The sequence below is a fragment of the Anguilla anguilla genome, chromosome 8, assembly GCF_013347855.1.
Source record: "Anguilla anguilla isolate fAngAng1 chromosome 8, fAngAng1.pri, whole genome shotgun sequence".
Taxonomy (NCBI): Eukaryota; Metazoa; Chordata; class Actinopteri; order Anguilliformes; family Anguillidae; genus Anguilla; species Anguilla anguilla.
This window is the reverse complement of record NC_049208.1, coordinates 49,554,317-49,570,356: the sequence shown is the minus strand read 5'-3', so window position 1 is coordinate 49,570,356 and position 16,040 is coordinate 49,554,317. Positions and strand designations below refer to the sequence as shown.

Here is a 16,040-nt window from a genome sequence, read left to right as displayed (position 1 = left end):
ACAGGTTTTTTTTCCGAGACGGGGATGGGTACATTTAGGTCACAGGCGCCCTCCTCAGACTTTTTGGCTATTGTTATAGGCTGTGGGCTAGAGGTCGACAAAACACGCACTTAAATTCACATAGGCGCACACACCAGCAATCACATACACACATAACCCCTATCGTTACAGCGCTTCAGTACCTATTCCACACTATGATATTTTGTGATACTCAGTAAATTAAAACGGTGCAAACTTTAGATAAAACAGTCATTTACTATTACTTTTTAAACCACTCAGCAATTTATTTAAGAAATAGGAATTGTAAAAACTTAATTAAATAAACTTCGTAATAATTAAAGCATTTAAAACCATTTTTATTAATATTAAGTACATTATTTCCAAGAATGTTTCACTTGTACCGATTATTTGGATTGATAGTTCTTCTTCATTTCATTGGCTGAGAGTAGGGCATGTACAAAACGCTTATTGGATTACACAGATGACTGGCAGGAAGTATTGGCATGGAAACGCAGAGGACGCAATGGTTTGACCGTGCTCAAGGTAGCTGTGTGTTTACACACAAACCCAACGTTAACAGTCTAAGTAGCTAATGTTTGGTAGGATGCAATTGTAGAACAAGTAATCGAACGGATTTACGGAGAATTTAGCATATTTTTTCATAGTTTCTGGCTAACGGCACTTTTATCTTCCAACATTTAAACTACTGATTTTGCTAACTAGCTAACATTCGCTAGAAAGTCACCTGAGGCTGCTTTGTAACTCGATTAACGGTAGTTACCATTACACAGAAAGTTGTACGTTCTTTTATAAATAGTATTTTAGGAAACCGGTTGCTTGACCACAAGCAATTTTTGAACTAAATATTCTGCAAATCCGTGCTTTGATTTTGATGTAACCTTAGCCTCGTATTGTGCTAAATACATGCATCTTTAAAGGTATCATAACCTTAACCAACATTAACAGGAGCATCACACAACCAACAGGATAAATCTGAGAACATGAAGAAAAGAGGTGTAAAGACTCCCAAAGACAGACGGAATTCTGGGAATGAGGACGACCCCTCAAGAGTAGCAGGTAAGGGCAATACAGTCATATGCCATCTATATTTAGTTACTGTTAAAACAAGTGTTTGCGATTTTGAGCTTTTTTTGTATATTTTATGCTGTAAAGCATTTACAGTGCAAATGTGTTCGTGGAAGTGTTGGGCTCATCTGTGTTCTATTATTGACTTGATAGGTCAAAATGTTCAGGACAAGTCTACAGTTGAAAACATAGGTAAGACTGGTGTCAGTTTTCTTGTCTTTTTTAAAAATGTATGTATATTTTTAAACTCAACAAGCTGAAAGACCTTTCAGGAGCCATCTCAGACTTTTTCTTTGCCAGTATTACATTGGGTGTTGCGCTTCATTAAGTGACATTGCACCAGATCATGAATAATGTACAAAACATGTTTTTATTTCCCCTATGGTGATTTCAGTTACGTAAATTTTGTATCGTACCTTGATCAAAAGTACGACAATGATGAACCCGGTTACTAGCCCTGTTCCATAAATATCAACCTCCACTGTACTGAAACAAAAAAAACAAAATTTGCTCCCCTTCCATAGATGTTAAGGTTACACATTGCAATGTATGAGATTCTTTCAAGGCAGGGAAGAGAGAGACAGGGAGTTTAGCATTTTAGCCTGAGCTTAGCATTTTAGCCTGGGGGGCTAAGGGGTGGCAGGGTATGTGAGTGTACGTGCGCTGTATGAGTATTCCTCTCTTTGGGTGGCAAATTTATGCTAATATGAACTTTGTATCAATTATGTTACACTTTCCCCACAAGCATGAATATGAATTATGACAGAAGAGCAGTGCCCCTTTCGAATGCGTGAGATTTACAGTTCCAGGCCCAAGAGTGTGTGCCAAGTTCCAAATATGTGAGACTCACGCACATTGTTTAAGACTTGAGTCCTCTGTCTGTCTGTAGATGATTATCAGTGCTGTGGAAGCCTAGATGTAGATTTCCCAGAAGTCTGTGCTCTGCTGGGAATGATAGAAGTCCCCGCGGTAACCCAGCGGAAAAAGACCAGCGCCTCACAGAACACAGAGCAAAGCACCATGGGTAAAAAAATCAGCATTTACCTGCTTCTGCGGTACTGACCAGCCCTGATCCTGGAGATCTCCCATCCTTGTAGGTATTTGTTCCAACCCTAACAAAGCACACCTCACTCAACGGGCAGAGATCTTGTTGAGCTGCTAATTAGTGGAATCCGGTGTGCTAGGTAGAGTTGAAATGAAAAGCAGCAGGATGGTAGAGCTCCAGGAGCGGGGTTGGGCACCGCTGTGCCTCTGTTTGATGCTTGCACACTTTGCTCATCTTGGCGCTTGTCATGCTGCGTAACCACTCATTTATTTCAGTTTCTCTCTGTCTGTTTTTTCCCCTCTATACCCATTTCATAAAAACAATTTCTTGTGCTTTATTCTACTTCCCCGGTCCTCAGTATCTTTCCTTTTCCCTGTTGCTTCTGTTTCCTGTCCTCATCCTTCAACTGTAAAGTCCCTCTGCTGAAAAAGACAGAGACTGTATATTTTTATTTTGTGCTGACTGCACTAGTGGAAGGGATGGTGGTGGGGGAGGGTGCAGTGTTGCTGCTGCTCTGTTATCACACAGCTGCAATTCTAACGGGCACTGGCCATTCTTTAAAGCTTATATGCCTTTTATCATTCCAGAGGGCAGCCAATCGAATGTGACCAACGGTGACGAGACCACGCCCTGGTGCCCTAAGCCCCGCCTCCAGGTGGAGCTGGAGAATGAGGAGGATTCACGCAGTGTCAGGGAGGTCAAAGTGCTTGGTAAGTCCACACCCACAGCCCAACACGAAGTGCAGTACTCACCAGGACAAGGCCTGTTCTCCCCCCTCTCTTTTTTAACCAGTTTTTTTTCAGTCTTAGTGTGCTGTTTTCACATTAAGAATGAAAAACATTATCCTGTCATTATTTGAAAAGCGCTGTCGTTTCTTTTTTTTGATTTACCGTACGGAAGTAGTTTAAATACTTCAAAATAACCCTGAATGCACAGTTTCCAAATTGCCTCATTAAAAACAAGGTCCCTTCTCCCAGGCCGTTTGTCAGTTTGGGGCCCCTCGAGGGCCTGGGTCTCCGGTGACCTTTGAACTTTTGGAGTTTTGAGTTTGTTTTTTTTGGGCAGGTTGGAAAGTCGACGAGAGGGTCGCTCGGACGCTGAACAAGACCCTGCCGGCCCTGAGCAACCTGCAGCGGCTTCAGTGAGTGTGAAGAGGGAGGGAAGGAGGGAGGGGGGGAGAGAGGGAGAGAGGGAGAGAGAGGGAGCAATGAGGGAGAGAGGGAGAAGTGGGGGAGGTGATGTACAATCGAGGAAGAAAGATGTAGGGAGCAGAGAGGAAGACAGGGAAGGAGATTAGGACTGTTTATGGGTTGCTCCATCTGGCAACGGCTCTCGCTGATGCGTGTGTGTGTGTGTGTGTGTGTGTGTGTGTGTGTGGCAGTCTGTGGCAGGTGGGGTTGACTGATCGGACTCTGTGCTCCCTGAAAAACACGGTTTCCCTGTGCTGCAGTCTCAGGTGACTAGCATGGGTCTTTCAGCTCTTTCTGGAGCTGGACCTCTATATCCCTCTTTATCTGCAAACACCCTTTCCATTATAGCCTTGCCACTGTGTTAGACTGCAGAATGAAAAGCCTACAGAGCCTCTATTCACCTCTCTCTCTCTCTCTTTCTGTCATTGTCTCTCTCTCTCTCTTTCTATCATTCTCTCCCTCTGTCTCTCTCTCTCTTTCTATCATTCTCTCTCTCTGTCTCTCTCTCTCTCTGCTGCATCTCTTTCTCTCTCTTTCCATGCCTCTCTCCCTCTGTCAGGACAGTGGCTTTGGAAGGAACTCCTCTCCCAGACGAGTGTTTCCACCTGCTGATGGCAGAAGACAGCAAGTGGGTCACACACACACACGCACACACACACACGCACACACACACACACACACAGAACAGAAGGGCTGCAGGGCTGCATGGATTCTCTGTGGGGCACTGCTGGTATCCACATACACAGACTGTAACCTATATAAATCCTGCTATACTCAGATATATTCATGGCCTACGTGCAGCCATATTTACTGCATGCATTAAAAACCAAATAATTAAATCTGACGCATGGGGAGCCTCGGTTATTTTTTTCACTAAGATACTGCCGCTGTGGTCTGTTCACGGGACCCACATGTTCGCTGGTGGTGTAGGTGAGACTTAAGCCCGAGTTATACTTCGCAGCGCAACCATTTCGACAAGCGGCGTGCGACAAAAATGCACAAACGTATCGCATTCGTACTTCGGCGAAGGGCTGTGGGGAGGGTTCTGTTGTCTCTATGGTAACGAGACGCCAAACTGCTGACGTTCACATCTGTGAAAGCATTGCGACGCCCGGTGAAATTACCGAGAAATAGGGGAGGAATGAATTTCATAATTACTACTGTTTAAAAAAACGATGCAAACAGAAAAAAAGAAGGCGGTCTGTCACTCAGATAAACCGAAAATAGTGACGTTTCCATGACGGTGAATTTCGGTGTTCCATCTGGCTGTCCAATCAACGCTGCGCGTTTTGCGACGTAACAAAATTCTAGAGGTGCGTGACACTGAAAATCAGTGCTGTGTGACACTTTTATCCGTAGAAAATCCGTTATTTTTGTCATGCGACACTTGTCGCAAGTGTCTGTGTTGACAGAGATGGGGGTAATGGTAATGGTTTCAGAAAAGTACAAACAAAACCGCGCAGTTGGTTTCGTTTTTCCGTTGTAGCCGAAATGGCTTCACGTGCGGCACTCGAATCTCAGAGCGGGTTGCAGACGATTCGGCTGTGAAGAAAGCCGCCGGGACGGCGTGACCCTGCTTTAAAATCGACGCTCTGAAATCGGGAGAGGCGATGGCGAACGGGACGGGGGGGGGGGGGGACGGGGGGGGTGGATCATCAGATGGAGATAAGCTCCTTTTTTCCGTGGCCTGACGCTGCGTTGCCGGGCTGTCGCTGGATTAAGGCCCTGGATTACGCGGTATGATGAGTGCTGTGCCTGCCCCCCCCCCCCCCCCCCTCCTTACCCCCCCCCCCCCCCCCCCCCCCAGGCTCGCTCACCTATCGCTGCGGAATAACCGGATTGGAGAGGAGGGGGCCCGGCTGATAGGCGGGGCCCTGTCCACGGCCCGCGGGGCCAACAAGAGCCTGCAGTCCCTCAACCTGACCTTCAACGCCATCGGAGACTGCGGGGCCCAGCACATCGCCAAGGTACACGCAGGGACCCCGGTATCCTTGGGGACCCCTGGTACACGTGGGGACTCCTGGTACACCCAGGAACTCCTGGTACACGTGGGGACTCCTGGTACACCCAGGAACTCCTGGTACACGTGGGGACTCCTGGTACACCCAGGAACTCCTGGTACACGTGGGGACTCCTGGTACACCCAGGAACTCCTGGTACACGTGGGGACTCCTGGTACACCCAGGAACTCCTGGTACACGTGGGGACTCCTGGTACACCCAGGGACTCCTGGTACACGTGGGGACTCCTGGTACACTTGGGGACCCCTGGTATAGGTGGGGACCCCTGGTATACGTTGGGACCCCTGGTACGCATGGAGACCCTTGGTTTTTCAAAGGCCTGTTTCTGAAATGTCAGTTTGTGCACATGCAGTTATGTTTGTGTGGTTTATACCTCAGCGATAGCACCTGCAAGGCGCTCTCTGCCTCCGCCAGTCTGACTGTAGTTTATTGATACGTGGCCTGGGAGGCATTTCGTAATGAGATGCCTTTCAGCACACGACCGCTTCTACTCTGTCTGCGCATTTAACGAGCGGTTATCAAGAAGCACGCGCGTGTCTGCGGGCCTCTCCCCCTCGCTGCGTTCACTGGGAAGCGCAGACGCGCACGCACACACACACACGCACGCGCACACGCAGAGCGCCGCCGTGCCCTGGAGTCAGATTTATAACCGCGCACGCAAACATGCTGACGCCAGCGAAGACCAGCGAGGCTGAAACAATGTTTGCACAGGAACACGCTTCTCCCCAGGGGCGTTAAAAGTGTGTTGGCATACAACCTTTTTTTTTTCTTTTTTTAATGATGCGAAGATAAACAAAAGATATGCTGCTGTTTCTCTCTCTCCCTCTCCCCCACCCGTCCCCCCCCCCCCCCCCCCCCCCCTCGTCTCCCAGGGTTTGCGTCTCAACCGCACTTTGCTGTGTCTGTCTCTGGGGTTCAATCACATCGGGGACGATGGGGCCAGCTATCTCGCAGAGGTACATGATAATACCTCTCAACGCTGTCCGCCACTGTGACAAACACCCAGTCACGCACTGCACATCCCTCACCCCAACACTTTAAATTCACTCTGTCACACACTGTACACCCCTCACCCCAACACTTTAAATTCACTCTGTCACACACTGTAAACCCCTCACCCCAACACTTTAAATTCACTCTGTCACACACTGTATACCCCTCACCCCAACACTCTAAATTCACTCTGTTACATACACCCCTCACCCCAACACTTTAAATTCACTCTGTCACACACTGCACACCCCTCACCCCAACACTCTAAATTCACTCTGTCACACACTGTACACCCCTCACCCCAGCACTCTGAATTCACTCTGTCACACACACTCAGTCACACACACCCTGTCCCACACACCCTGTCCCACACACCCTATCACACACACGCTGTCACATACACCCTGTCCTACACTCACCCTGTCACACATGCCCTGTCCCACACACCCTTTCACACACACCCTGTCCCACACTCACCCTGTCACACATACCCTGTCCCACACACCCTGTCACACACACCCTGTCCCACACCCTGTCACACACACCCTATCCCACGCTATTCCTCCCTGTCACACACACCCTGTCACACACCCTGTCACACACACCCTGTCACACGCTGTTTCTCCCTGTCACACACACCCTGTCCCACACCCTGTCACACACACCCTGTCCCACGTTGTTCCTCCCTGTCCCACACACCCTGTCACACACACCCTGTCCCACGTTGTTCCTCCCTGTCCCACGCACCCTGTCACACACACCCTGTCCCACGCTGTTCCTCCCTGTCCCACACACCCTGTCACACACACCCTGTCCCACGTTGTTCCTCCCTGTCCCACACACCCTGTCACACACACCCTGTCCCACGCTGTTCCTCCCTATCCCACACACCCTGTCCCACACACTCTCTCACACTCACCCAGTCCCACACACCCTGTCCCACGCTTTTCCTCCCTGTCCCACACACCCTGTCCCACGCTGTTCCTCCCTGTCACACTCACCCTGTCCCACACACCCTGTCCCACGCTGTTCCTCCCTGGCCCCTGCTGCAGGTGCTGGGGCCCTTCTCTCTGAGTCACGAGGAGATCGTGGAGAGGAGGAGGCTGCTGAGCCGGAAGGATCCGCTGGTGAGAGACACAGGTCACCTGACCTCACGCTCGTCCCGCCCACTCGCCGAAAACGCCCACTTTCTCACCAGCGTGACACGCCTCTCCCCGCTCTCACATAAGGGCCCGTATTCAGCAAGCACTGATATAGATTCAGACGTGCTTTCAAGATGACGAACGTTCGTGGCGAACTAAGTTTGCGGCCGACAGTTACCGTTGAATGAGCACCGTTTTAAACCAACATTCCATTTAGTTCGCCACCAACGTATTTTTAATAAAAATGAATGCGACTAAACGGAAAAAAGTAACTTGGCCGACATTAAAATAAGTGAATAAAGCTAGCTAGATTAGGTCTAACAATGCTAGCCAGCTGATTTTCTGCTTAAATGGGATTTTTAAAAAACAAATGTTACATTCATCATAACAGCTAAATTATTACTTGTTCTCTCAGTGTCTTTCCTGTCGGCAGGCATTTTTGTTCGCGGTGCACTACCTTTTCAGACTGTTAGGTAATGTTAGCTTACGTTCGCCGCAAACAGAAAAAAGTTTGAATATGTTCGCGAACGTTTAGCGAACGGTCGCCGTCTCGAACGCGCGTCAGGTCTCCCCTGTCCGTGTCCTGACCGTATCTGCTCCGAGCTGGAAGGCAGGACTGATCCTGGAACAGCAGCCTGGCTCGGCACGGCGTAGGCACGCAGCGCGGGGCGCGGGCTCCCTGCTGGGGCCGTCTAAATTAGCCCTGGAGCTGATGACTCCGCAGAATGTGGCGGGAATCGATGAGCGCCCTGGTCCCGTCTTCATCGAGTTTTCATCCGATACCTCAAAGACTCCTCTGCAGACTTTCGGCTGCGCGGTGTTTCGGTCCTGTGATTGGATGTGAGGGGCGAGGGGCGGCGCCCGTCTCACGTTCCCCGCCCTCCTCCGCCCGCAGATCCTGAGCTCAGACTCCGCCCGGCGAGCCTCCATCCCCAGCAGCTCCTCCCTGGAGCGCAGCACCACCAAGGGGAGCAAGCCCGCCTCCAAGAAGAGAGTGAGGAGACCGCAGCGTCTCTCTCTCTGTCTGTCTCTCTCTCTCTCTCTCTGTCTCTCTGTCTGTTTGTCTCTCTCTCTCTCTCTGTCTCTCTCTGTATCTCTCTCTCTCTCTCTCTGTCTATCTCTCTGTACCTCTCTCTCTCTGTCTGTCTCTCTGTATCTCTCTCTCTCTTTCTATCTCTTTCTCTATCTCACTGTATCCCTCTCCGTCTATCTCTCTCTCTCTTTCTCTATCTCACTGTATCCCTCTCTCTCTGTCTGTCTGTCTCTCTCTCTGTCTTTTTTTCTCTCTGTCTCTCCCTTTCTTTGTCTGACTGTATCCCTCTCTGTCTATCTCTCTATGTTGGTCTCTCTGTCTCTCTCTCCCTCCTTCTATCTCTCTCTCTTTCTCTATCTCACTGTATCCCTCTTTGTCTATCTCTCTACATCTCTCTGTCTCTTCCTCTCCCTCTCAATTCTATTAAATTCAAATAAGCTTCATTGGCATGACCACATCAGCATAGTATTGCCAAAGCGAATGTTTGCATACAGCATTAGTAGTGACAACAACTATATGAACACTAATAATTTGTAATAATAATAATAATAATGTTAGGGTGCTTGGGCCCTCAGTAATGCTGGCAGGGTTGGGGGGGCTTTGTTAACAAATAAAATGGTTGCAACAAACAGCAATAACAAAAAAAAGTCTCTCTCTCGCTCTCGCTCTCGCTCTCTCTCTCTCTCTCTCTCTCATAAAATTGCTAAGAGGCATTTCTTATCCTGAGGAATCTGTAATACCAGCAGTCAGATTTTATGCCCTCTCGCCCAGGGCCCTGGTGCAGCCTGTTGTGCACTGGCCTGCGAGACACATGAGATATGTCATTTTTATGATGGCAGCGGGCCGCGCTTCTCAGTGTCTCCATCTTTCCGCTGCAGCCTCCGCCCAAGAAGGAGGAGAAGCAGGCGGCCAATCAGGGCGCAGGAGCCGCTGGAAAGAAGGAGGACCAGAAAAATTCTAAAAAAGGTGCTTTTGTTTGCGGCGAGAACATTTCTCTCTCCCCGATTTGTGATCTCTAGTAGTCCCTCTGAAGCCATCCACTCTTCCAGTTCCCTCCCTTAACTGCCAGTGTCCATTTTATATCCCCACTCTCTCTCTTTCTCTCTCTCTATCACTCTCTCTTTCTCTCTCTCCATCACTCTCTCTCTCTCTCTCTCTCTCTCTCAGGTGCCGACACTAAGGGTCCCCGGGTCAGAGGTTTGAGGTCAGGAGGCAAAGAGCGAAGTTCGTCTGTGTTGGACGTAGAGGTACAAGTTAAGGGATGGCAAGCTAACGCCACAGATTCTTTAGACCAACCAGATGCTCAGCTCCTGAGCTCTTTTGTCCTCTCCACTTCCTGACGACAGGAGGTTCTAGTTCAGGCATGTTCGTTAACGGGACATCCGTTTGCAACAGTATTCTCCTTGGCCACGCCCCATCAAGAATATTCACCAGAAATATGTCGCGGTAGAACTTTTGTCGCCTACCTTTTTTTCACCCTTCACCAACAGTGTGGAGCCAGAACTTCCAAAGTTAATGGAGCCAAAGGTCTAGCTGGCCTTTGGAACCTGTGCAGACGTGACGTCCGGTCATTCAGGACAGTTGAAAATTACGCCATACAGCATCATTTACAGCCGCTTGTCATATAGTACTCCACAAAGGATATTTTCCAGTGGGGATCACAAAAATAGAAACACCTCATTGAGTCCGTGCGGAGGAGAAATTTGGAATAGATGTCATCTCCTCCCCCCAAAAGGCAGTAAAGCAGAACTGCCGGCGAAAAGGCGGAGATGCCGAGAAAAATGGCGCGTTTCGACTCTGAAACGCTAATAAGGGAAACTGGCCGGCGTTTCAGACATGCCGGTGCGACTCGGGTACTGTTGCGTCCGGGAGATCTGGCCGCGCGGTTTGGTCATAAAGATGGTGGGGGGGGGGGGGGGGGGGGGGGGTTGGGGGGGGGGGGGTTGGGAGGGAATCTAGCTGCAATGCAAACTGATGGAACGCATTAATTAGACACAACTATCTGGGCTGGCAACAGGAAACATGCCAGCTCGTCAGCGGCAACAGATTTTGAACATCGCAAGCATAATTAAGAAGCGGTCTGACTCATAGCACAAACATGACTGGGATGTGATGTAATGGTAATGATGACTCATAACGCTATTTTAACATTCCTGCTGCATGGTTTATCCATTGTGTCGACTCGAGTGTGTGAGAGCAATGGAGGAAATAGAATTTTCCATGTGAAAGAAAGACATTTCCATGTCAAAACAAAGACTGGAATCCTGAATTCTGTACGTCCAATCTGGCCCCTCTGGAGCAGCCTTAAAATGAGGCGAGTCTCCGATGACATCTCTCAGGCCTTGGGGTGTGATCTGGGCATGCCGCCTCCTGACTCTGGAGGGGGTTTGTTTTGTTTGGGTGACAGCGCGGGCAGACTTGAGCTTGTTTGAGAAATATAAACCGAAACAAACTTAAGCTAAACGAATGGAAACATTCTCGTGAAAGGCATTCACTCGTCTGACAAAAGAGCTCCGTGCTTTTTTGAAAAGTGTTCGGCAGGAAATGCGCCTCTCGTTTGTGCTTTGCTCGAACAATGCTGCGCTTTTCAACAAAGGCTGCGTCTGTTTGCCGCGGTGGGCACTACCAGGAGCCGTCAGGCTACGCGCGCGAGCTTGCATAAGCAGCGTCTGGAGACCGACACTTCTCGCTTCTGAAAACACGAGAAAGCAAATTTCACCTTCTCTGTGACAGCGCTGGGTATCCTCTCTGAGAAAAAGTGCCACCATCAGCTGTAAAAATCTTCGGTGAACATCTGCAAAGCTGTCACCGAAACCAGCGAGGGTGATGAGGACACCCAGGATTTTTTCCTTCTTCTTTGTCAGGCTCCGTGTGAGATTTTTTTTTTCTTTCTTTTTTTCTATAAACGGCCGTGACTGAACATAATGCCGGTGAGCCGGCGGTTGCATACCCGAGATCCCGACGACCCATTTTCCAGTAGTTGTCAAGCTGTGCAGATAGAGAGCTATTTGTTTATTTATTTATTTATTTCGCTGCAAATGGCCTTGTGCAGCACCAGGCAGAGAAACTGGGTGAATTAAAAGGCCCGGAGGGCTGTAGCTCTGCGGGAAACCCGAACGGACTGGCGCTGTTAGAACACAAATTCCGGGAGCGAGTCGCTCCCCCCCCCCCCCCCCCCCCCCCCCCCCCCCGCGAACTCGCCGAAATTATACGCTCGCAAATTTGGACCTAGAGAAATGAACAACCTCCCTGAAAACAGGCCGAAGGGGTGTGTGGGGGGGGGGGGGGGGGGGGCGCGTTAGAAAACGAGCCCAGCGTGAAACAGACTTTGCCGCCGGGTGGTATGTTTTAGAGTGGATACGTGGGGGGAGACGATGTGCGCGCGCGCACCGCGGTTTGGAACTGAACCGTGACCGCGCCGATGCTGGCTGTGCCTCAGAGCCCCGAAGGGCGCGCACAGCTGGGCGTAATTAAAGCCCAGCTGGGTGCGGGCAGGGTTTCAGTGCGCGGGATATTACCCGCCTTTTTGCACGAGAGCGAATCCTCGGGTCGGTCGTGCACCTGTCCGCATTAGCAGCATAAGTTAACGCAGACTTCGGTCCAGTGAAAGCCCGGTCCAGAATGCAGTCTTTGGATACATGCATTTTGGAGGATGTGCGTGCTATTCTGCGCTCACCTGAATTGACCAAGGATGCTGCGGTGATGGATGGACCTCTAAATGAGACCAGACATTTCAAATGAGGTTTAAAAAATGAGAAAAGGGGAAGACATAAAACTAAATAAATAAAGGGGCCTGGTGAAGGCAGTTAGTATCAGCTGGTCTAATTACCAATCAGCCTCAGCTGTGCATGGCTGTAGCCAATGAGTTCACTGTCCATGGTCCTGAAATCCTCCCAGGCTGCAAAAAGTAGAAACTTACAACAACCAAATAGGGGGAGGAGGAGAACCCCTCACTGCTCCTCTCCAGCCCTTCCAGGGCTCCAAAGTGCTCCCATTTTAGGAGCATTTTCTCCTGAAATCTGATGTGTGCTAACGGGAAAAATTAATTGGGAGCACATTGTCTAATTTCAATGCATTAGTGTGTTCCTTAATTTTTCTACTAAATGTTAGCAGAGAGCCCGGCTTTCTCAATGGCACAGTCTCAACATCACGAGAGAATGTCTTAGATTTATAGCTAAATATTTATTTATTTATTTTACTACGCCAACACTTTCCCAGGTGGATGTGAAGGACAAATTGTTGTAGGCTACTGTTTATGCTCAGTGTCACACGGAAATGCAAGCTGCAGCTGCTCATATGGTAATTACATGAGCCGTTGTTTAAAATCCACTGCATTTGCACTTTTTAGTTTTCGTAGCTTTCCTTTATTCACGTTTTCTGTTTGTGGGAAAGACTGTGGTGTACGATTTTACTGCACATGCAACGCATTGATGGTTCTGTTTCTTCTCCTTTCGGACCAGACAAGTGGATCGCAGAATAAGGTACAATAATTAGACTGCTGTTGCCTCTTCTGTCTCCTTTTCTCCCCCCGGACCTGCGTAACAAACACTCCCTCTGTCCCATCGCTCAATTACGACAATAGAGAAAGCAAACGCACAACAACAAAATGTGTGAGAGGTGCTGGGTCACAGGAACCTATTAGGATCAGAAAAGAAAAGACTCGCACACTCGCTAGATGCTCCAAAAACCGAATAGCGTTTCGACCACGTCGGTGATTGCCGATGTGGTCAAAACGCCAACCGTCTACATTGTAAATTAAATACGGTTATTTGTGCGTCTTCTTATCTGATCCCATCACTCTGTTCCTACTCGAGCACCAAAACAATGACACGATCGCCTCGCGCGGTATTCACCACAGTTATGTAGGCCTATTCCTGTGAATGAAATTAGCTACCAGGTCCACAGCACACTTTTCCAGGAATGCTAATTTGTCATGGCACACGCTAACTAGCGCACTGCATTCGGTCACCATCATGTTTACATGTGTGTTCGGGCCGCGGACCTGAGATCCACTCTTTCCTCTCAGACTGCCGATGTCGCAGAGACAGTGAGCCCCCTGCTGGACACAGAGGCACAGCACGGCCAGGGACGCGTGTCACTGCCGGGCAACAGCGTCCTCACCTCCCTCAATCTATCAGGTCATTACCGCCGCAGTTACTGTCATTCAGAACGTCTGTGTTAATTAATGTCCGCGTTGCGCCAGTTCCGGTCTCCGCACTGTAAGAAAGATAGAAGCCCGCAACAGACAAATAAGAGTAATTAAATTCATTTCAGGTATCGAATGTAAAAAGGTACAAAGAAAGACGTGAACGTTTATCTCTTTAGGCTTATAATAGGAAACTAAATGGGGACTTGACTGAGGTTTTCAAATTTAAAAAAAGGATTAATAAAGTCGCTGGCGGAAAGCATTTCGGAGCTCCGTCAGCAGAACGAAGAAACAGGTGGAACTGAGTTAGAGGTACATTTTGCACTGATATCAGGATGCGTTTCACACAGCGAGTTATGAATTTAATAGCTTGTCAGAGTACTGGGGTGGCAGTACTTAGTACTCAAGTGGCAGAGAGCCTATTCAAGTCCAGGCTTGTCACAGTGGGGTGCACCATAAACAGCAGGATTATGATGAGGCAATAATATGGACCGAATGGCCTTTTCTCATAATTAACCCTTTAAGGTGTGAGATCACAATTGCGCAATTAGAATGTTCTTAACTGAACATTCTAACGCGGGTCTAACAATCACTACTGGTAACTGAAAACACTGGAGTGGGTAGAACACCGGAGGTCTAGAAAACTGACTTATAATTTTGAGAAAACATCCCAAAAAACCTACCCTACAAAGGGCAGTTCCTTACACCCCTGTCTCTCGAACAAGCACAGTAAGTTTGCTCCGAGGCACACAGGCAATGCTGATAAATTTAAGGTGGTACTTTTTTTTAAGGGCCGCTTGTTTTTTTTCTTTCCGTAGGGAATCGGCTGACTGAGCGGTCGCTGCGTTTATTCCTGAAGGCGGTGAAAGAGCAGGACGAGGGCGGCCTCCTCCGCCTCTCCCTCTCCGTGAGTCCCTCTTTTTTTTTTAACCCTTTTTCAGCTGCATCACATCCCTTTGTCCGTCTTCCTCTGACGCTGAAGGACGTAGCCGCGCGTCCGTCCTGTGACTGTCCCGCGCCTGTCTGTGTGTCTGCCTATGGGACGATTAGCTTGTCAAACTTTGAAGGTGCCATAGACGTTCAGAGGGTTGGGCATGTAAAACTTTGAAGGTGCCATAGACGTTCTGAGGGTTGAGCATGTAAAACTTTGAAGGTGCCATAGACGTTCTGAGGGTTGAGCATGTAAAACTTTGAAGGTGCCATAGACGTTCTGAGGATTGAGCTTGTAAAACTTTGAAGGTGCCATAGACGTTCTGAGGATTGAGCTTGTAAAACTTTGAAGGTGCTATAGAAGTTCTGAGGATTGAGCTTGTAAAACTCTGAAAGTACCATAGACATTCTGCGGATTGAGCCGGCCAAGCAAACCGCCCCTGGCCTACAGTGTGTCCGTAAACAGAACGGCAGTGTGGCGTAATTGCTAAGGAACCGGGATAACAACCTAATTACTATGGTAAATATCCAGCTTTGTAAATACAAAACAGCGGCTCTGGATAAGAGTCTCTGCTAAAAATGTACACTCTTGAGGACGGAGTCTCTCGACCATGTTCTATGTTAATGAACAGAGGGGAGTGCTGTGTGTTCTGTGAATGAGCAGATAGAGATCCTGTTGCTCCAGGGAGAAAGGCAAGTGGCGAGAAGGATAGTGGTGTACAGTGCTCTCCTTTCGCTCAAGATGAGGAAACTGGCTGGGGGGGGGGGGGGCGGTCATTTTGTTTTGGGCCAGAGTCCAGATTTCCCTCAGTCTCCCTTCCTCTGTCTCCTTTTCTTCATTGGTCTGTGCCGCCATACCACCGCCCGTCCGCGTCTGTATCTGCTGGATTTATCTGTGTGTCTCTCCTGCCTCTTACTGTCCTCTGGGATGTGCCTACGAATGTGCCCGGTTATTCCAAACAGGGAGAAAAGGAGATACAAGATAACAATGGACTGATGTTGAAACAAAAAGACACTGATTTTTGTGTTTTTTTTTTTTTCAGAGAAACCGCTTCCCACTACTGAACTGTGAAACCTACCTGAAGATTCAGGAAGCAATGAAGCGCAAAGATCCTCTACACAAAAACATTCCCGCCCCCGTGGAGGAGGCCCGGACAGCGGAGAATTTGACTGACTCTGGGGAGATGAACCAGAATAACACACACAAAGAAGGACACAAGCAAGCCTCAAAATCCTAGTTCACCCCCACCCTCAACAACCTCCCCCCCCCCAACCACACCGCACCCCATCACGACACTCATGGGCTCCTGGAAAGCATAATAAATGATTTATACTTTATGCTTAGACACCACGTGTGCCGTTCTTCAATTCTGTTGTTACCTGACAAGGGGTTGAATAGAATTAAGCAACATATAATGTGAACCTGTAGTTGTATCTTGTCACAAATGACTCAC

General features: G+C 48.8%; 1 protein-coding gene across 2 annotated transcripts; it reads left to right on the top strand.

Annotated features, from left to right (window-relative positions):
* The first annotated feature begins 121 nt into the window (after positions 1-121).
* On the top strand, positions 122-15,934 carry lrrc71 (leucine rich repeat containing 71). Of its 2 annotated transcripts, XM_035429575.1 has the most exons (18): positions 122-543; positions 967-1,077; positions 1,240-1,278; positions 1,976-2,110; positions 2,719-2,841; positions 3,197-3,272; positions 3,513-3,587; positions 3,881-3,949; positions 5,129-5,288; positions 6,215-6,298; positions 7,388-7,462; positions 8,373-8,471; positions 9,389-9,476; positions 9,678-9,757; positions 12,971-12,991; positions 13,537-13,648; positions 14,475-14,563; positions 15,630-15,934. In XM_035429575.1, exons 1-18 carry the CDS (start codon positions 504-506, stop codon positions 15,822-15,824), a joined length of 1,671 nt encoding a protein of 556 aa, XP_035285466.1. In that variant the 5' UTR covers positions 122-503; the 3' UTR covers positions 15,825-15,934. The 2 variants fall into 2 exon arrangements, with proteins under 2 accessions (XP_035285466.1, XP_035285467.1); XM_035429576.1 differs by lacking the exon at positions 12,971-12,991.
* Positions 15,935-16,040: the final 106 nt, after the last annotated feature.